General features: G+C 39.9%; 1 protein-coding gene across 2 annotated transcripts in view; it reads right to left on the minus strand.

Moving 5' to 3' along the window:
• Positions 1-11,811: 11,811 nt before the first annotated feature.
• Positions 11,812-22,367, minus strand: part of KCNT2 (potassium sodium-activated channel subfamily T member 2) — a 574,767-nt gene continuing 564,211 nt past the window's right edge. For both annotated transcript variants that reach the window (XM_075287704.1, XM_075287703.1), the window contains 2 exons: positions 17,567-17,651; positions 11,812-12,470 (listed from right to left, as the gene is read on the minus strand). In XM_075287704.1, coding sequence (XP_075143805.1) covers positions 12,359-12,470; positions 17,567-17,651 — 197 coding nt within the window. In that variant the 3' untranslated portion in view covers positions 11,812-12,358. The remainder of the gene's footprint in view (positions 12,471-17,566; positions 17,652-22,367) is intronic.

Raw genomic sequence — 22,367 nt, forward strand, 5'->3', positions numbered from 1 at the left:
GGGTTGGATAATAGAAAATCCCTTATATGAATGCATCTGAAAGTTTCTTGGGAAAAGTGAGTACATTTTGATTGAAGTTGTGAAAATGATAAAACAGACCGATCATAGAACACATAAAAAATGTAACGTATTCCACTAGCAGTCCATGATGCTAAGGAGAAGTTGGGGATATGATGTGTCAGAGCTTGGATGGGAATATTCAAATTTATTCTGGGTAGTGAGAAGAGGCACAAAGAGCACCCCACCCGCCAGGCCTCAAGTGAGACTCAAACCGGTGGGGGAATCCATGCTGAGGTCGTATTTGAGTCAGGATATAGCAAGAACACTTTCATATCAGAGATGTGGGATACCCAACGCCTCTAGTGCTGGCCAAAGTTTATCAAGTGAGTCGGTCCACCAGTATTTTAAGTAGCTGAGAGTAAAAGCTAAATGGTAATGACATAGATTGGGAAGGCCAATGCCACTATGAGCTTGGAGTTTTGTCATAGTAGAGAAGGCAATGTGTGGTCTCATCCATTGCCAAATGAATGTGTCCATTTGTTTATGCAAAGAGAAAATGGTGGATGCGGGAATAGGAATTGATAGTTCTAAGAAAGTATAATGCATGGGAGAATAAGCATTTCATAAATGGCAACTCTACTAGATATTTAATAAAATGACTGCTATGGCCGATTTAATCCATCCTGTCTCGTGTCTTTATTTAAGAAGGAGTGACTTGGCAACACCCTTGTCATGAACAATAGAAGGCTTAGACACAGGTTTTTTTTTTATAATTTAATAAAGATTTCTTTTTTTCTCTTTGGTTATGGCACAAGTGAAATGAAATTAAATTTAATATAATACTGTTTAGGCAAATAACTGGAACCAGTTGGGCCTGTTTTATAGACTTAAAGACATGTGCAGGCCCAGTATGTACAGGTGCATAACTATAAATGCACTTTTTGTGAAGAATTTCACATTACAACAATGTACTAAAAATATGATAGAAAAATATTACAGAAAAAAATACTGCAAAAGTTCGTCTCATTAATATGAAGGTGACAGACCTCTGAGCTACATTCTGGATATGCCTTTATAACCTACCTTGTGGAGAAATGTATTTTTCTTTCATCTGCTGCTTTTACATTGCTTTTAGCAAATACAAGGTTCTTTATTTCACAAGCACAGCCACAAAATCCATTGTTAAGGACGAATCACATCAAGCCATACAATTTAGCAGCACCATTACATTCACTTTCACTGCGGATAACTTGGCAACAAATCCCTTTGACGCTTGTTATGCAATTTGAGCTTCTGGTAAGATAAAACTGTATACCTTACATATGAAGGAAAATAAATATATCCACTGATTAAAAATGTAGAAGCCTTGAGCTCATTGATTACATATTTCAGTATTGGAATAGTAGCAAGAACCTGCTAATGTTATTAGCTTATTGCAGATTCTGAATTAATGCTGCCATCTAGTGCCTTGTGTATGGTGAACGATATTGACTCAAGTTATTTGCCTCATACCTTCTGTTATAGATGTATGCAATAAACTATTATTATTACCATTATTGTTACTGCGCACGAGATTGGCAGAAATGGGTACAGTAGAAAGAAGGAAATCAATAGCAGGGGAACGTTTACAGTATTTGGAAGGGCTAACACACCAAATGTGGTTCTGCTACATCTATAACTAATCTAAACAGTGTATTCATTGCTTTAATTGTATCTATTAAAGGTAGCAATAAAGATCATTTTATTAAACGTGCTTTATTAAAATCAAATAATAAAATGAGTCAAACAAATCATTAGCAATTTAAGTAGTGCAGCCCTAGACCTGAAAGTAACACTCATATAGTGAGGGTCTGACTGTACTTCACTATCTCCATCAGACCCATAGACTATAAATGGGATGGTGGTCGCGCATGCACACTATCTCTCCAGTCCCATAAGAGTCTCAAGGATCCCTGGTTTTGTATATGCACTAGTCCCAGAAGTTGGGCCCCCGCTTCCCCTCCAGCAACCAACTGTGTAGGTCTGGATGGATTATAAATGTTGTTTATTGGAATACTTTTTCACAGGGTCTTGACTGGTTTTAGAAACATGATGTTTGACATAAGTCATTGTTTGTCTCAACACTAGACTTCCAACAGTGAAAAGAGGGAGGGAAATAATCTGAAAGCCATACATGAACTAGTTTGGCCCCCGTCTGGTAAAGAATATTGCTAATGCCAATGCATTTAATAACAGACTGGTTTCATCCTCAGGGCTTTATAATCTGTTGACTAACAGTAATACGAATAGCAGATTGGCATACAGTGCCTACAAGTAGTATTCAACCCCCTGCAGATTTAGCAGGTTTACACATTCTGAATTAACTTGGCATTGTGACATTTGGACTGGAGATCAGCCTGGAAGTGTGAAATGCACTGCAGCAAAAAAGAATGTTATTTCTATGTTTATTTTTTTTTAAAAAATTGTGAAAAGTTTATTCAGAGGGTCATTTATTATTCAACCCCTCAAACCACCAGAATTCTGTTTGGTTCCCCTAAAGTATTAAGAAGTAGTTCAGGCACAAAGAACAATGAGCTTCACATGTTTGGATTAATTATCTCTTTTTCCAGCCTTTTCTGACCATTTAAGACCCTCCCCAAACTTGTGAACAGCACTCATACATGATCAACATGGGAAAGACAAAGGAGCTTTCCAAGGCCATCAGAGACAAGATCGTGGAGGGTCACAAAGCTGGCAAGGGGTACAAAACCCTTTCCATGGAGTTGGGCCTACCTGTCTCCACTGTTGGGAGCATCATCCAGAAGTGGAAGGCTTATGGAACTACTGTTAGCCTTCCACGGCCTGGACAGCCTTTGAAAGTTTCCTCCCGTGCCAAGGCCAGGCTTGTCCGAAGAGTCAAGGCTAACCCAAGGACAACAAGGAAGGAGCTCCGGGAAGATCTCATGACAGTGGGGACATTGGTTTCAGTCAATACCATAAGTAACGTACTCCACCGCAATGGTCTCCGTTCCAGACGAGCCCGTGAGGTACCTTTACTTTCAAAGCGTCATGTCAAGGCTCGTCTACAGTTTGCTCATGATCACTTGGAGGACTCTGAGACAGACTGGTTCAAGGTTCTCTGGTCTGATGAGACCAAGATCGAGATCTTTGGTGCCAACCACACACGTGACGTTTGGAGACTGGATGGTACTGCATACGACCCCAAGAATACCATCCCTACAGTCAAGCATGGTGGTGGCAGCATCATGCTGTGGGGCTGCTTCTCAGCCAAGGGGCCTGGCCATCTGGTCCGCATCCATGGGAAGATGGATAGCACGGCCTACCTGGAGATTTTAGCCAAGAACCTCCGCTCCTCCATCAAGGATCTTAAGAAGGGTCGTCATTTCATCTTCCAACAAGACAACGACCCAAAGCACACAGCCAAGAAAACCAAGGCCTGGTTCAAGAGGGAAAAAATCAAGGTGTTGCAGTGGCCTAGTCAGTCTCCTGACCATAACCCAATTGAAAACTTGTGGAAAGAGCTCAAGATTAAAGTCCACATGAGACACCCAAAGAACCTAGATAACTTGGAGAAGATCTGCATGGAGGAGTGGGCCAAGATAACTCCAGAGACCTGTGCTGGCCTGATCAGGTCTTATAAAAGACGATTATTAGCTGTAATTGCAAACAAGGGTTATTCCACAAAATATTAAACCTAGGGGTTGAATAATAATTGACCCACACTTTTATGCTTAAAATTTATTAAAATTTAACTGAGCAACATAACTTTTTGGTTTGTAAGATTTATGCATCTGTTAATAAATCCTGCTCTTGTTTGAAGTTTGAAGGCTCTAACATATTTGCATCTTATCAAACCTGCTAAATCGGCAGGGGGTTGAATACTACTTGTAGGCACTGTAGGTAAGAGCCTAATGTTTATGCAAAAGTGTATGTAGCATATAACATACCACAAAACTGATCTGGGAGCTAGATTGGCCCACACAAAAACAGTATTATTATACTTGGAGGTCTTTTCAGACCCCTGTTTATAAATATTGGAGGCCCGGGAGAGGTAAGCGAACATAACAAACACTGTTACTTACCTTTCCACGCTCCTGGCAGGCATCGGGCCTAGTTGTCTGAAGACCCTGACATCACTTGACCAAGACCTGCGTCCCAGGTCATGTGACATCCGTACATCATTAAAGATGGCCGACACCACCGAAGACTGCAGCGAAGCCAGAGATAGGTAAGTAACAGTGTTTTTTTGTTTGTATCCTCCTCTGGGTCTCCGATTATTATACTCTGGGATCTGAAAAGACCCCAGAGTATAATAAATGTGCATGGGTGGTAATTATAGGGCACAATAGTGTGTGCAGGGGACACTATACTAGAGCATGCAGGAATGTGGCGGGGGTTCGGTTAGTCAAGGTCTTCGGTGTCGGTCAGAAAGGGGGGGGGGCATGTCAAAAGTTCGCCATGGGGTCCCCGCCATTCCTAATTACGCCACTGGTTCTTACAATAACTGAAGCTAAACATGAATACCATAAAATGTTATAGACCTTTCTATAACACTGTACTGCTACCAACAAAATGAAAACCTTGTCCAAGGAGCTTCGCTGAGACATTGTCAGCAGTTTGTAGGCAGATTCAAGATATAGTTTAGGTTATTTCACAAAAGGAGCAGAGGATATATACAATCTACACGGACAGCTAAAAGCATGTATTATATGCTGGTCAATGAGAACTTTACATTCCCATTAGATTGTGAACCAGATAATAAGGGCAGTGGATCACTGGCGCTAAAAGCCTAGAAAGAGAATGTCCTATAGACATTTATCTGCTTGAAGGTCTCATTTCTTATGTTTCTAGAGATCAATAATTTTGTTTGTAACTGGATACCGTTACACACTACATCGATCCATATAGTAGTGAGGGTTCAGCACACAACCTTGCCCATCCAATAATCTGGGAAGGTGCTATAGTGCACAGCCATGGTATACTTCAAATTCTCAATAGTTTTTTTTTTTTTTTTTTAATTCTTTTCACACATAATGCATACATGAATAATTGCAACATGCTGTTTTTTTGCCAACCTGGCTTTTCTTGCCAGTCCTTGCTTTCTGTGGTCATCTCCGATGTGGGGATTTATCTTTACATTACCAAATAACAAATCCAGGGCACTGTGCAAGATCTGCAAGCTGAAAATAAGCCACAAATGTAGGAACTACATCCCTATGTACCCTAATGAAAAGAGGCATCACAATCTTATCTGGCAAAATAGAATTGGCAGGGACAAGTAAAGTGAGCAAGAATATCCTACGTCTCCTCCCAGCGATAAGACCACATCCATAACTAGTTCATGGTTGTCATATCATCATCACCATCACTCTCTGCTTCCCACATCGGGCATGAATAATGGAATGGACAGCGCTGTGAAAAAGTATTTGCTCTCTTACAGATTTTATTTTTTTGCCATATTTACATTTTTCAGATTATCAAACAAATGTCCATATCAGAGAAAGATATGACCTGACATAATGCAATTTTTTTTAATGATGACTTCATGTATTTTTGGAAAAAAAACTATTAAAACCAACCTGTTCCTTTGTATAATAATAATAATAATAATAATAATAATAATAATAATAATAATAATAATAATAAAAAGTAAGAGTAAAGTGTTTGCGACAACTATCAATGATTCTTTCACATCTCTGTGGACAAGTTTTGGCCTCCTCTTCTTTGCAGAATTGTTTAAATTCATCCACATTGTAGGGTACATCTGGACTTTGACTAGGACCCTCCAAAACTTTCATTTTGTTTCGTTTTTTTAAGCCATTCAAAGGTGAACTTTCTAGTGTACAGAACCCAAGTACACATGAGCTTAAAGGGGTATTCCCATGTCGCATACTCACCAGTCTTCACTGCTGTAAAGTCTTCTTTCTTCCTGGTTTCTTGTGTCATTTGGTGGGCGGGGTTTCACATGCAACCTGCCATTTAGCTCCACCCCCAAATCAGTGTGTAACTCCGCCCACCGCATAGCGTGATCCTATGAGGTGGCTGAAGGGCCTGTGATGTCATCAAAGGTCCTCAATATTGGACTATGAAGTACAGGCAGGAGCAACTCCATTCTGTGTTACATACAGAGACTGCCTGTCTCTGCCATAATGAACACGATTGAATTAGCTAGCCTGATAACTGGGAGAACAGGAGACGAGTCCAGAAATGAAAGAAGCTCCTCTCCCCTATCTGAGATCAGAAAGCTAGGTCACGTGGTGTAGACACAGGAATAGCTAGAAACACAGGCTCGCTCCCATGCATTTAGCCCCTCCTCCCTCCCCCCTGAGAGCAGCAGATACATCACTTCACTTTTGAGCAGATAAGTCAAGGGCTGTGTGAACAATGACGCTAGGTTCACTTCTGCGTGCCAGAAGACGCAAAGCACAGACCGGGTCTGGCCGTGAGCGGCGGTGAGCGTTTTATGCTCTCCGCCGCGAAACCAGATTTTTTAATCCGGACACAGAGTACTGCATGTCCAACTCTGTGTCCGGATTAAAAAACCCGGTTTCGCGGCGGAGAGCATAAAACGCTCACCGCTGCTCACGGCCAGACATCTTTCTCACCCATTCAAATGAATGGGTGAGAAAGACTCCTGCAGGTTTCCGTCTCCTGCTCTGTTTTATGCAGGAAACGGAAACCTGCAGAACGGACCCCTTGAACGCAGATGTGAATGAGCCCTGAATTGAATAAAGTAAGATAGTGGACAAACAAAGCAGTTTTGCTGAAGCAGTGTATTTAGGAAAAGTTTTACATCCACATTAACAAGTTGTCTAGGTCCTAAAGCAGAAAAGCAGCCCCAGACCATCCTCACACTACCACCACCATGTTTGACTGTCAGTGTGATGTTCTTTTTCTGAAATGTAGTGTTAGTTTTATGCCAGATGTCATGGGATGCCCGACTTTCTAAAAGTTTAACTTTTGTCTTGTCAGTTTTCAGAATATTTTTCCTTGGGAATTATCAAGATGCTTCTCGGCAAATATAAAATAGGCCTTTGTGTTTATATTAGTCAGCAGTGGTTTTTGCAGTGGAACTCTCCCGTGGATAACATTTTTGCCCAGTCTCTTTCTTATTGTTGAATTATGAACATTGACCTTAACTGGAGCAAGTGAGGCCTGCAGTGCTTTATATGTTGTTCTAGGTTCTTTTGGGACCTCCTGGATAAGTTTTGATGCACACTTGGAGTAATTTTGGAAGGTTGGCCATTCTTGGGAAGGTTCACCACTCTCTCATAGTTTCTATATTTACTCTATGCCCCATGTTTTCTACATTTATTTTACAATGCACAGGTCACTGTGAAGTTGCTGGCGGGCTTATATCTCATCTGCAATGTTCTAACTTACTGGATGGAATTCCACATTGCAAAAGCTGGAGCATCTGAAGGTAGCAATTGATTCCGGCAAAAGACCTCTCATAAGGAAAGTATGTTGTCTCTGATATTCATTAAGTAGGCCCCCACATTTTTCTATTTTCTATTTTCTATTTTTCTATTTCTATTTCTATTTTTACTATTTATATTACAAAAACCATACTAATACAACAAAAGGGAAAGAGAACAATGGCTTCTTTATAATGGTTACTGCCCTGGGGTTGTTGGAGCTTTGCATAAACATTGTTATTTGCAAGAGGAACTTGCAAGAGGAAGGGATGAGTATTGAATTACTGTGGTTTTAGATTCTTGCTCTAAAGATAAAATGGGGGAATCTTTTCCTGCTTCAATAAGAGATCTTGTCACAGCTTTTATTGAAAAATTGTCACTTCCAGTAGCATGTCTGCTTAGGAAGACCTTGTTAGTTCTCAGTCCTCCTCATTCTGTCAGTGCTCCATTGCCTCTGCCTGTATAGCCATTACAAGTAGCAGAAATGAAATCAAAACCAGCAGCAGCCAGAACAGTATCTGGAACTTGCTAAACCATAAATGTTTTATAGTCATCACTACATCTTATGACAGGGGGTTTCACAGACTCTTACTTTAAATAAGTCCCATAAAACATTTTTTCTTCTACAGGTAGACGATACTCCTTACAAGCCTAGGTGTAAAGACATCATTGGATAAATCTCTGTACTCTCCATTCTTATATTACATTGTGAATAATTCACCCCCTAAGCCATCTTTTTTCCAAACTGAACAACCCAAAGCCTCTTTATACTCCAATCCACTCAACCCCTTAATTACTTTAGTTGCCATCCTCTTCACCTGCTCCAGTTCAGCTATATCTTTCCTATATACTGATGCCCAGAATTATGCTCAGTATTTTGTAATTATGCCAGTGATTTGTAAAAAGACCAAACTATATACTTTTAGAATGTGACAAAAAAATAAATAAAAATCTTTAAGTATTAACCTCTTCTGGACCACACATAGACTATATACATCCAGGAAGTTCCTCACTTGTACTACAAGAATATACTAGGACATCTTTGCAATTTTCAGCAGCTGCACAAAATCGTGCAGCTACTGAAACGGGAAACTGGCTGTAACTACAGCCGGAGCTCCTGTAGAGATGGCAGGGACAGTTTATTATTGTCCCTGCCTTCCCGATTGCTGTATACACAGCTATGGGCACCAACATGATGCAGCTCCCTTCTCACTGAGTCTGTTAGAGCTGTCGGGTCCTACAGGCCACAGATCATCTCTATAGTAAAGTATAGGAGACTGTATTCCTCCTGCAACTAGGGCTAAATGTACCAGCCCCAGTTATAGGGAAAATCAGCTTCCACCCCTGAAAAAAAAGTGATTAGATGTCCCCAAATCTCTGTAATGACAAGAAAGAAAGAAAGAAAGAAAGAAAGAAAGAAAGAAAGAAAGAAAGAGAGGGAGGGAGGGAGGGAGGGAGGGAGGAAGGAAGGAAGGAAGGAAGGAAAATTAAAATAAAGTAAAATAATTAAAATAAGTAAATAAAATAATATCCCAATAAAATACCCTTATTAGAAGTTCTAGCCCCACCCCTGACAAAACAATACAAAATAAAAAAATACTTTAACTGTAAATTTACTGTACTAGAATTTATCTAGAGTATATAGCATAGTAAATCTCTGTCAATTACCTAACAACATGAGATAAGAAAATGGTATTTTGTGTTAGAAAAAAGAAAATGGTCCCTCGAGTGCCACCCATTGCATGTTAGCTCCCTATAAGTCAATGGGCAACTTTCTAGGAAACATTATTCACATATTCTTTACCAGAGTTCCTAGCTGAGTATGAATAACCTTTCAAACCCAGAATTAGACATGGTAGCTCTCCTGACCCATAATTACTAGAAGGACATAAATAAAAAGATATATATAAAAGAGTATATTACATATTACATATATTACATGTGTTGGTTGTACTAAGTGAACTTGTTTTAAAGAGGAACTTTTACCACATCAACCAACTCCCGTTCTGAGCATTAGGTTTAACTCCACTTATTCCAGCCTAGGTGGCCTTTCTATCTGTAACCCCCCCCCCCCCACCTTCAACATTCCTGAACAATCCATGTAATATATCGATGGGATGGACACAGAATAGGATGTCACAGAAGTATATTGCTTTTTGGAAGCGATCGAGTATATTTGGCAGCGTAAAACTTGGACGACCTAAGGTCGATGAAAGTGCAACAGGTAGGTATTGGATATACCAATAGATAACAGTTATACGCGCTTCACTCAGAACCAAGGTGAAAAAAGTAAGTATTTATTAGGTCCAGAATTGTCAGATGACGCGTTTCAGGGTATAGGAGTCGCACAGGATGCTCCACCCCTTCATCAGATCTTTAATTCTTTAGGCTGAACAGCATGCTGTTGAACAATCAATGTAGCTAGTTTTGGTGACTGATATGTTAATACGGCTCTGCACAATCTGGTGGGTGGTATGAGACAGGCGCAGAGAAGATTCAGAAACAGACAATGAGAAAGCTCAGAATCACAATCCTTGCCTGCTTCTGCCTAACATCACCCGCCTGACAGTACAGAGCCTAAATAGCATATCAGGCACCAAAACTAACAGCACTTATAGCTTAGGCATGATGGGGGCTAGAGACAAATTTCCAACTGTGCCAGAATTAGTAGAGAATCGTCTAGTAAAGGATGCAAAAGAGCTGGATTTAGTGGAGGTGGAGAAAAGAATGCCTACATACAAAACCTAACTACTATACTACAAATACAGATATGTCCACTTTCATCTAGGTTCACACCTGTGTTCAGGTTTCTGTTCTTCAGATCCATTTGGGGACCCGAAAAACAGAAACCCAATCCACTCAAACAGTGGATACATGCGGCAACCCACAGACCACATAGACTATAATGGGGTCTACCCTGTTTCCATCCAAAAAAATGCAGAGAGAAAAGTCCTCCTTGAAGAACTTTTCACTCCACATTTTTCAAGCACAATGGGGGACAGAATCCTGGAATGGTCACAAGCGCAGGTGTGAACCTAGCCTTAGCTTGAATTTAATTAAATAATTCAATTTCTCATAAAACCAATTAAATGCAATATTGTGACAAGCTAGTAAAAGCCTTGAAAGGACACATTCACAACATAACCAAAGTGTAGCCACTGACAGGTCATAGGATAAAATATTGCTAAAATCAACCTCATCTTGTGAGACACATATGCCTAGACAGAAGGGGAGAAGGGCAGAAGGGCAGATCTGTACTGTGATCATTCATTACAGACAAGCAGCTTTTTCTCTACATAATATCCTGCTTGCTAGAAAATAAAATGAGCAAAAAGTCATTTTCATTTTTATGACAATAAACGGAGTAAAATTTACCTAAATGTCCTAAATACAATCATGGATAAAATGAGATTTGGTTATTTGATTTCTGCTTGATATTGACTTGAAAGTTGGAAATCATGTTAAATGTGTTATCCTGGGATTCCTCCATTATTGATACAGTATCACTTGGTATAACTAGAATGTACGAATATTCTGCAAATGATGTGTAAATAAGCGACAGTGTATTTCCATCTTCTGCTAAAGGAAATGCTTGTATTTATATCACAACTATTAATAGAACACTCCAGATAGCCAATAAAAGATCAGCCATAACATGGTGTTAATTGTGTTTCTTTACATTGTATTGTAACAATGCAAAATCCAGAACATATCTGAGACATCTGAACATCACCTAAGACTGTCTGAAACTGTACAGTGATCAGTAATACCAGATAGCATTGTATTACGAGAAAAAAAAACAGACATATTTTAATAGGAGGTGCAACTTTTATACATAACAAAACATGTGCACGCTTTATTGTAGTTAACTTTAATAAATTACGACAGAAACGGCATAGAAAATTAGACAAACAAACAGGTAACATCGTAAAGGAGTGACAGTAGTCAATACATGTCATTGTAAAGGTTAAATGTCCAATAGGTATTTGGCAATGTCTTTAAAAATCAGAATAAGGCCTCGTTCACATCTGTGTTGGTAATCTGTTCGGGGGAGTCTGCATGGCACCCCCCTCCCCGATCGGGCTACGGAACACATTGGCAAGTGGTGTGCAGTGAAAGTACAAGGTCCCCATAGATTATAATGGGGTCCATGTGCTTTGCTCACAGTCTCTGCACGAGTCACGTGGACAGGAAAGCAGATCTTGTACCACTTTTCGGTCTACGGAGACCATGCAGAAAGCACATGGGCCCCATTATAGTCTATGCGTAACTTGTGCTTTCACTGCACACCACTTGTCAATGCGTTCGGTAGTCCGTTCGGGGAAGGAGGGGGGGTCCTCATGCGGACTCCCACAAATGGATTACCAACGCAAATATGAACCCGGCCTGAAGCATCTAAGCATAAGTAGTGATAGAGATTGGGAGCATAAACTGACTTACCTAACAAAGATTTCACATAAAATCGTTATTTGTAAATTGTCTGAATTATTCCAGTGCTGTAAAAGTAATCTATAAAATCCTTTGTCAAGGCAGGAATGTGCTTTAATATCATCTAATATCTCTGAAAAATAACATTCAACTCGTAGAACAAAAATACAAAACAATGTCACATTAAGAAGCTATAAGACACTTATGAGAACATTCAGTTCCAGTACAAGACACCTGCAGTTTATATAAAAATGTCTGTTTCAGTCTGAATTATCCTACCTGAAGTGTCAGACCTTTCCGGCCTGTTAAACCTATGTCAGAAAATACAGCAGTAAAGAAATAACACTGATACAACAGCTTACAGACATTAGCAATAACTACATTTACAGTCCAGGATATATAGTAACGGACAGGTGTAGACTTGCACCTCCCAGCAATAGATTTACTTTTTTCATGGCTGAATGATGTTACCGTCACAAATCAGTTCTTAAATCACTGAAGCTGATGAAATATCAAAGCTGCGTGTCATCCCTCGAGTCTTGCCCAGTTGTGTTGCAAAAGCTGCTTTTCCGGCTCGATGCATTGGCTGGAACATATGACAGTGGATCTGGTCTGATCAGGTAGCTACAAATGATAGAAATAAACAAGATTTTTCTTTTTTTTGTTGGCCACATTCAGAAGTTATTGCCATAGACAACAAACTAAACTGATTCATGTGATTTTTAGAGCAGAAAAAAACCGATAGAACTGCAAAAAGTCAGGGATTTTTTGTGTTTTTCATGACTGTTCTCTTTACTGGAGATTTAGGAAGCAAATACCGTACAGAATCCTATAAAAGCTGAAGAAATTATAAGTTTTTTATGACTATAAACTAAATATATAGTATGAAATTCTTCCTCTCAATTTTCTTGATAATAATTAAAAACTAAATTGCATTCATAATATCGTAAAGGAAATAGTCACATAAATATATTATAATGTGATATAAATAAAAATCCAAGGAGTGTTCTACTACTCACTGTAGTTGAGGCTTGTTATGAATCTGGACACACAAGATGGCTTCAGCTCCTGTTTTTTTGGAAGGTTATGCACATTTAAACGGATGACTTAAGCCCTTACAGACGACCATGTGCTAGGTCAGTGTGCAATCCAGGTTTTTCACAGATAGCATGGTGATTTGTGCGGGCAGTGTGCGGCAAGCACACGGACCCCATAATAGTCTATGGGGTCAGTGTGCTTTAACTGTTCAGCGCATACAGTTGCAAATTTATTCCGTCCGGGGGGTCCTCATGTGGAATCCTTCTGGATGGAATCCAAACGCTAGTGTTAACCAGGCAGTAAACTGAGTTTACAACAAAGGGAGTCACACCTGAATGTACCCAAAGAACACCCACTACCAGAGATATGACTTGAATCTTCTGGGCCTGGACACAAAATCTGTAATGGAGCCCCCACATTCCTTTTGTTTCTTTATATTGTAAAGAGACCTCCAGGCCCCCTCACTCTCTAGGACTTGATAGCAATTTTTACTTCTGCACTGACTATAGTGATGTCCCTGTTCACTACGGCATAGAACACGGTACAGATAAACCAGATTTGATATTCTTCTCTCTAATTTGAGTGTTTCCCAACTTGACCTTCCCCCTTCACAATTTTAGTAGGTGGTTTGAAGGGCTATAGGGTTTGTTTGCAGTAGGATAGGGTCACAATCTGTATCCATAAGGTAAAAGATGATTCCACTGATGCGTAGAAATCTTATTCAAGGTGAATTTATTCAGAATATGAAAACACACAGTATATAGTATGTGTTTACACGTTTTCGGGTAACAACAAGCCTTCCTCAGACTCTTGAATGGTATGAGGTACCCTGGTGATCCCCAGGTCAACATAAAAGTTCAATGTGGTGCTCTGATGAAATTATGGGCAGGTTAAAGGTATCCCCGTTTCCACATGGATTGGACCTTATGATGTCCTGCCAATGGTCTGCCAGGAGAACACGTTGGTGGTGTGGAGGCAGCCTCTTTTACCTTCACAATTTTAGGTATAACAAGCAATTTTATTGAAATTCCAGTCTGAGGACGGGGTCCCATGTGGTGTAAATGACACAGCTTAGTCGCAAAAACTGCTGTGTTTTACAGTCCCTAGAAAATCACACATTGCAAAAAAATACCTGCAGAGGAAATGCTGTGATTTCCAAAACCGCTGTGTTTTTTGGATTGTGGATCAGCGGATGATGGATACTAAAAACTAGCATGGTCATGTGTATGTAGCCTAAGGTGGCAGTTGATCAGGGTTGTTTCTATGTTTGCATTTGGAAGCAGTCTGGCACTTTCCCTGTAATGCCTCCTCTGCCATCTTACATTCATTGCACTATGAACATAATGATGTTGCCTCCAGCTTACAGTGCCTTCCCCAATACATTTATTTAACGCTAATCTCCAATTTCTACTACTATAAAGTCGACAACTTTGACCACAATATATAGTATAACATGTAAATTACTGAGCATATTATTAAAATACCCATAACAAAAATAGACAAGTGCTTAACTTTTTATAAACTTGTAGAAGTAATTCCGATTATAATTCTTACCATGTTATAGATTGTAAATGCTATATACATATTTATGTTACTAATGTGATTTATAGACACAATCGTATAGAATCTTTCTGTATGGTTTTTCCCTATTTGTCCATAGAAAATGTTACATGTCCATGATTTTTTGATAAGGTGATAAGATAAAAAAAAAAAAGATCAGGTTGGCAAGGCAGAAAACAAGAGACCTCCTTCCTATAGCGTGAACTAGTGTTCTTTATGTCAGGATCTGAACTGCCATGTGTTACGTGTAATGCTACAGGGCACTCAGGTCACTGAGGCCTATTGTTACAATTGATATTGCCAGAAATTGAATAATAACCAAATGAAGTCCTCTCTTTGGTGCTATAATATATTATAAAATGTGCAGGATAATAATAGTGGAATATCATATTGAATAAAGTACTCCATGTCAGAACTGCAGATATAGTTTTCGTGTAACCACTGGACTATCAAACATGAAGAATTTAAGCATATTGCAATTTGTGAAACAGCTATTAAAAATATTAAGGTGTCACATAGTTAGGAGCCGACCTCGCTTTCCACTTTACATTTTAATGGCTTTTAATTCACTCTGGCTTGAAATGTTCAGCCATGCTGAATAAGTGCTTTTTTAACAGCCGCTAGAGAACTGCACTTTGTAGAAGTGTTTAAATACTTGCTTTGCTAACTCAGTCCTGAGAAAACTCTTCAGCGCTCAGGAAATATGTCAGTGTGCACTGAATTAGCAGTAAATGATGACCCAGGCACCCATTTACATTGAAAAATAGCAAACAGCTTAACATCCATCCGCAATGCTTTTACACCTTGTGCTGGAGTAGGCAGGGAGGAATATTGGCTGCCGCATTAAGGAGATTTTATACTTTATTAAATATAGTGAGGTATCATTTGTATACAGCAGATACTCTACCTACTGCTAAGCTGATATTCCGGATAAACTTACGGTTTTATTTTTTGCCAGAGTTTTACAGGCTTGAATATTTTCGTTAGTTAGTTATTTAAGTATTTATTTCTCTTATTTTTATAGCACCAACGTATTCTGCAGTGCTTTACATATGTCTTTAGCTTGTGGGAGTAAACCAGAGAACCTGTAGGAATCCCAGACAAACACAGGGAGAACATACTGTACAAACTGCTTGCAGATGTTGTCCTGGTTCAGATTCGTGGCAAGTAGGGTTGAGCGATCAGGATCGGATATGTTCGTATTCCGATCAGCGATCGGGTAAATTTCACAATCGCGATCGGAATTCTGATCCCGATTTTTTCGGGCGGGATTGAGATCAGAGGATATTTCCCACAATGCTTGGCTACTGGCCAATCATTGTGGGAAAAGCTTAGCACCCATAGGAATTAATGGAAGTGGACGGCTGCTTAACCCCCTGTGTGCCGGCTGCGTCCATTCATTCCTATGGTTTTACCGCAGCCTGCCACTCTTCTGCTTTGTCCCTGTTTTACCGTATACTCAGCTGTATACATAGTAAAACAGGGTCGAAGCAGAAGAGTGGCAGTCTACGGTAAATCACTGTGTTCTGCGCTGCTGTGAGGACAATGAGGCAAGTTCGCGAGTAGATAGATACTACTGTACATTGACTTGTCTATCTACTAGACAAGTTAGTGTACAGTAGTATATATCTACTCGAAAACTTCACTCAACTTACCAGCACAGAAGTGCTGCCGCTGCCCTCTTCTGGTCCGGTCCTCTCTCCTTCACATGCCTTCAGAGCGCCCTGCGCCCACCCGCCTCCCTAGTCTAGTATTATAGAGATGCTGGGCGAAGGTGCGGCTTGTGGCTTAGGAGAGTGTGAGCGGGTACTGGGAGGGGAAACGTGAGTGATGCACTCACGTTTCCCCGTCCACACTCTCCTAAGCCACAACAAGCCCCGCCTACTCCCATCATCTCTAACACTAGCCTAGGGAGGTGGTGGTGCTCTGAAGGCTTGTGAAGGAGAGACTAAGACCGGAACGGACCAAGAAGAACTGGGAGAGGCAGCGGATCTGTGCAGGTAAGCGGATACCGGGGGGATTTATTTTCTAATCACTACACAGCGTGGAGTCCAAAAATTGAAACAATTTTTGGACTACATGCTGTGTAGTGAATAGTATCGTTTTTCAAATCCAATCTTCGATTATTATAAAAATCCCATTGACTTGCATTAGGATCGGAATTGGGATCGGGATCGAATGCAAATGATCGGAAATTGGATTTTAAAAACCATCCTGAAATTTCAAGATCGGCTCAGCCCTAGTGGCAAGGCAACAGTGCTAACAAGCCACCATGAGAGATCATCTGCTTTCCCCTACAAGGCAAAAGATGAAGCCTTGAGGAGTTCAGTGCTCCAGAGGAGAGGATATAACTTAAGGCTTTTTGGCACTTGAGAACGGGCCTTCCGAGCCCAAAACGCGTTGTACTGTTTCATCTCCCAGTAAAATGCAGTACCCCTTCTGATCAATGTATTTGTAAGCATTGATAAATGGGCTCCAGTATATGCCTTTACTGTACAGCATTCTTACTAAAACAGGCAAGAATTGGCTAATTCTACAGTTGTGTAAAGAGAAGCATATTAAATACATATTATTACATTGAAGTATTCCAGCTACAATATGTAATAAATTGCTTTTTCCTCTATAGATAAAAGAGAGCACCCACAAGACCTATATTAGGAATCTAGTCTAACCACACATAAAGAGGGAAAACATCATAAAATTATGTGTGCACCGAGCTATTCACAGCGCTATAGAGTGCACTTCTGTAACTCGTCCTTCTTTACTGTATCTCATAAGTGTCTCTATTCTTAATGATCCGTTGGCCCTTTCCTCTATAGTGTTCAAGTCACTGTAATATAATGTGTAATTCCTTTGTTATGGAGCTTATGTCTAGTGACAAGCAATGATTACTACAAGACTCATACAGTAGACGGGAGAATTATCCTGCCCCATGTGCAATGCTTCACATCCCCTTAATACAGACAGTATTGCACACTTTTACTTCTCTGAGACTCAGAAGTCAGTAACGCGCTGCTACAAATAGTGCGGAAAGCTGGGTGGCATTGAGTGAAGTGTTACATTAATAAAAAATAAAAAAAACTGTTTGGATGAGATTTCTGAACTCTCCTTTCTTGACTTACACGACATCATTCAGTTCCAGTCTGGTGTCTGGGGAAGGATTGATGAGGATGTAGGACAGAGTGTTCTGGTGATCATTCATTTCATCTAGAGCAAAACAAAAAGCAAAGTTATTCCCAGAAATACTCTATGATATGTGTCATGGACAAACAATGAGCATGAGGAAGACTCTTAGTCCTTTATTTCTGGAAATGACAAGGGTGCTATGCTCAAAAACGGGTTAACAACAATATTCAGAAAAGTTCTGGGAGCAATGGACCCTGACGGGTGTCAGATTATCAGATATTCTAGATTGATAGAGACTGAATCTAATTTGTGATAAGAAATGAGTACACTTTTTCCTATCACAAGCCAAAAGCAATGAATCTTCAGCATCAATGATGTAAAAATGCCCAGAGACACTAATTTCAAATAAGAATAGCCGTACCTGTCAAAAAACTTCTTATTGTTGGTGGCGCTTGTCAAAAACTTATGAATAAATAACCAGGCATTCTTTAGGTAAATGTGACTATAGCTAACTTGGTATTCTGCCAACTCTCCAAGGTGCAGCATTTCCCTTCATTTCCTCCATTATTGGTCTACCACCTAGCATGTGCTTGCTGTTTTGCCAATGACTTAACACTCACGTCCTTCATAACCTGAACCTTAAACTACCATCTTCAAGACTTTTCTTGAGTTGCATCTTGAGGGCACTACCCAGGCATGCCTTAGAAAAACATCATTTTAGACAAACCTATCACATTCCCTTATCCAGTGCTTAATTTTAGTACCCTTCACTTCGTTCCTCAGAAAGTGATCTCTTTGGTCAATGCTAACCCTACATATATGTGCATGTTTATTATAACCTGGTAAAAAGCTTATAGAGCAGGGTAGAGGGAAATCCTCATCAGACTGAAGAGCCATCAAGTATTCAAGGAACCTAATCTCACAAAGTCTGGCATACAGTGTTTGGCAATAAGGTATCAAGCCAAGATAAGAATGTAAATTAAGAGTTGTAGAGAGTGTTTACATAGAATGCTCAGAGAGGAAGTAAAGTAGATTGGTTTTAGGGACCAAAGGGAGGCATATCCCTAGCACCCGTTTAATTTGGGACTGGACCTGTTGCTAAACAGCTGTAGTAGAGAACAGGACCAAAACAAGTGAAATATGTTGGCTAAATGGGCACCACACCTCCAGCAGTTATCCGGTACAATCATATTATAGGAATGATATAAGGTTGGGGTATGATACCAGTGCATCAATATCTCATAGAAAATTTTCTATATACGTAACAATTCAAGAGGTCTTCATCGCTCATCTACATATTATGGTCTACAAGTGGTCTGTTATGATCTCCCTTATGTAGTCTTCCCACTTACGCAAATAGGGTTGTGTGGGAATCAAATCAGGAGTTGCTGTTGAATTTGCTGTTTTGGTTTGTAACATGCAAGATATTCAACTCTTAACCTTTTTGCAATTTTAATCTTTGGTACACCTGAATCATATCCATGCCATCACCAGTTTTCAAGGGTGGCACCACATCCTAACTGTATGATTGCCAATACCCTACTGAGTTGATGTCACAGCTCTCGAAACCTGCACAATAAGAACCTGCACCATGCTTGGTCTTCTTTGGCTTGGTGCCCTACAGTACTGTGAATGAGTCAGCCTCTGAATCATTGACACATGCAAAAAAAAATGTTTGTAGGTGCTATCACACCAACTCAGGATGGAATTGCCAATAATACAATCAGGGAGCAGTGCTGAGCAGTGGGGAGACTCTATTTGTAATAATATGTTTTACTTGTAAGTCTTTGCTATAAGTTGATTAACGCCACACAAATCCTCCATATTCAGCAGCATATCTGCAGTTTGGGAGACTTCTCCTCCACCGCATGTATTCACAGGGTTGTCTTTGCAAATATCACTGGAAAGCAGAACCAAAAGCAATCTAGAGGCGTGTTTTAACAGTAGGTAACAATATTTGTTAGTTGATAAGTCTACAGTTTACAGTCTCAGAAAAGAAATTGCTAAAACCATACTGATGTTGGCAAATCCTATTTGAATATATACATACCTGAATATATACATACACATTTCCCAAGTCTCCGGGCAGAGCTCCTTACTACTGCTACTAAGGAATAACTTTATACCCTTTATCAGAATAACCTAACCCACCCTTGTGGTAACCGCTTCAAACCTGAAGAAGGGGTTACTCCCTTAGGCTCCTCATGTCCCAACTTACAGCCACATGTCCTGACTATGCCCACATACCACGAGCCCCGGGAAACCAGCTATCACTTGCTACCCTAGCAGCCTGACACTGTTCATAGACCCACTAGGTTGGCCAACTAACCAACCCCTTTCTTTCTCCCAACCAACAACAGCTTCATACACAGTAGCAGGCAGCAAAATAGTCAAAAACTATTCAACTAAACTACAGTCATCTTCTCCAGGATGGTCAGTACAGGTTTATAAAAATATGCTGCAAACTCACACAGTATCCTGTAGTATGTAGAGATGAGCGAACAGTAAAATGTTTGAGATTCGATATTCGTTTCGAGTAGCCCCTCAATATTCGACTACTCGAATGGAATATCAAATCCTATTATAGTCTATGGGGGAAAATGCTCGTGTCAGGGGTAGGCAACGTTCGATCAAATTACACTTACCAAGTCCACGAGTGAGGGTCGGGCTGGATCCTCCGAGAAGTCTTCTCCGTGCAGCGTCCCCGCGGCGTCATCCGGCTCTGAATTCACTCTGCCAGGCATCGGGCCTGGGCAGAGCCGACTGCGCATGCCCGCACTACAAGCGGACATGCGCAGTCGGCTCCTGCCCAGGTCCGATGCCTGGCAGAGTGAATTCAGAGCCGGAAGACGCCGTGGGGAAGCTGCACGGAGAAGACTTCTAAAGGTAGGAGAAGAACCAGCGTTGATCGGCCGACTGTATAGCATTCAGCCAATCAATGCTGGTTCTGCATCGAACTTTTCCATTCGAATAGCGAGTGGTACTCGATCGAGTACAAGCATTTTGAATACCGTAGTATTTGATCGAATACCTACTCGATTGAATACTACTCGCTCATCTCTAGTAGTATGTTCTCACTTACTGGCTATGTATCAAGCACTCTGGAAACACTGCAATGTGGTTATCACTTGCCTTGTTACCAATCGCACATGCCATACCATGAGGGCAAAGGAGCCTGAGCCAGGCCCACATGGCAGGGCCTCAAAACTTTTATGACAGGTGTCTCAAAATTCGCTCTCGATACACATGGCAGATACCTTCCCTTTCCCAGAAACTCCTGATAGTTACAAGACAGGGCAGTTCTCATATTATTAGCTCCTAAAGGACTGGTCGGTGACTAGGATACAACATTGTTGATGTCTCTTCCCTCCAATAGAATCTTTCTTACCTTAGTGGAGACCTTGCTGCAACAGACTTCAAAAAAATGATCCAAATTATCTTATTTCTAAAGACAAAAAGTAAATGTCTAACATACTGTATGACACAAATGTAACCTAAACTAAGCCTAAACCGTACAAAGGAACAATGCATTCAAATCCTTAGAAACTTTGTTGTTGTCTATTGTTAGATAAAGGACAAGGCAAGAAAAGTGGAATAAATAGTTAATGGTATAATTGGAGTCTCGGTTTTACAGCTGCGAACGTTATTACCTGCGGTAGCCAATTTTCTGAAAGACTCTCCCACATGTTGTTTACTCTGCGGTGAATAATTTGTAATCTATGTTTATGCTAGGCAGGATGGATTTCATATTACACATGCCCTGAGGTTACTTGGTAAAAAATAGACAAAATGAGATAGAATTGATAGGCCTTTTTGTCATAGTGAGTGAGGAAATACAGGAGTTGAAGGTAAAATGCACCATTACATGACTGAAACGAAATTTAAAATGAGAAATGTTCACATATGAATGATTGTGTACCAGGAATATTCTCTATTCTGTTTTGACTGTTTATTACATATCAAACTACAAATTATGAAATATTTGAGACCAGTTTTATAAAGACAACGAAAAGCAATAAATCAAAACATATATAGATGCTAAATAGAAACATTATAGAACAAATAGTGACTCACTGTGTAGTATAATAACAAAGCAAAATAATAATAATAATAATAATAATAATAATAATAATAATAATACAAATAATAATAAAAATAATAATAATAATAAAAAAATAATACAAATAATAATAATAATACAAATAATAATAATAATAATAATAATAATAATAATAATAATGAAAAAAATACATTTATTAGCATTCTTTACTTCATTTATATTCTCATTTTAAATCTAAAGTCAGTGGGGACATCTATTAACATTTTTTGCGCCTGAATTTGGCGTGTGCGATGCCTTTCTTGTGCCTTTTTTTGCCATTACATAGGATATATAAAGTGTTTGTACCTTTTTATATGTGGGAATTCCATATCCACCACTTTGTGATTTTCATGAAAAAAGTAGGGGTAGACACTCAGGTGAACACAAGACTAAAGCTAAGGCTCTGCAGGACGTCCTGCAGCAAAAAAGTGCTGTGGGAAAAACAGAGGTGGCAACACATTGCGTTTTTTCCCGCAGTGTTTTAGACAGAAAGTTTGGCAAGTTACAATAATACCTATGGAAAAACCGCCGACATTTCCATAGATATAATTGACATGCTGCGATTTCCAAAACCGCAACGGTTTTGGAAATTGTAGCATGTCCGCACCATAATTTTTACTTTGCCCTTACTGTAAAATGCCGTGATTTACCTGCAGTGGGAAAAATGGAGCCGTTTCCCTCCCCTGCGGGCCCGGCCT

Source organism: Leptodactylus fuscus, chromosome 9, assembly GCF_031893055.1.
Source record: "Leptodactylus fuscus isolate aLepFus1 chromosome 9, aLepFus1.hap2, whole genome shotgun sequence".
NCBI lineage: Eukaryota > Metazoa > Chordata > Amphibia > Anura > Leptodactylidae > Leptodactylus > Leptodactylus fuscus.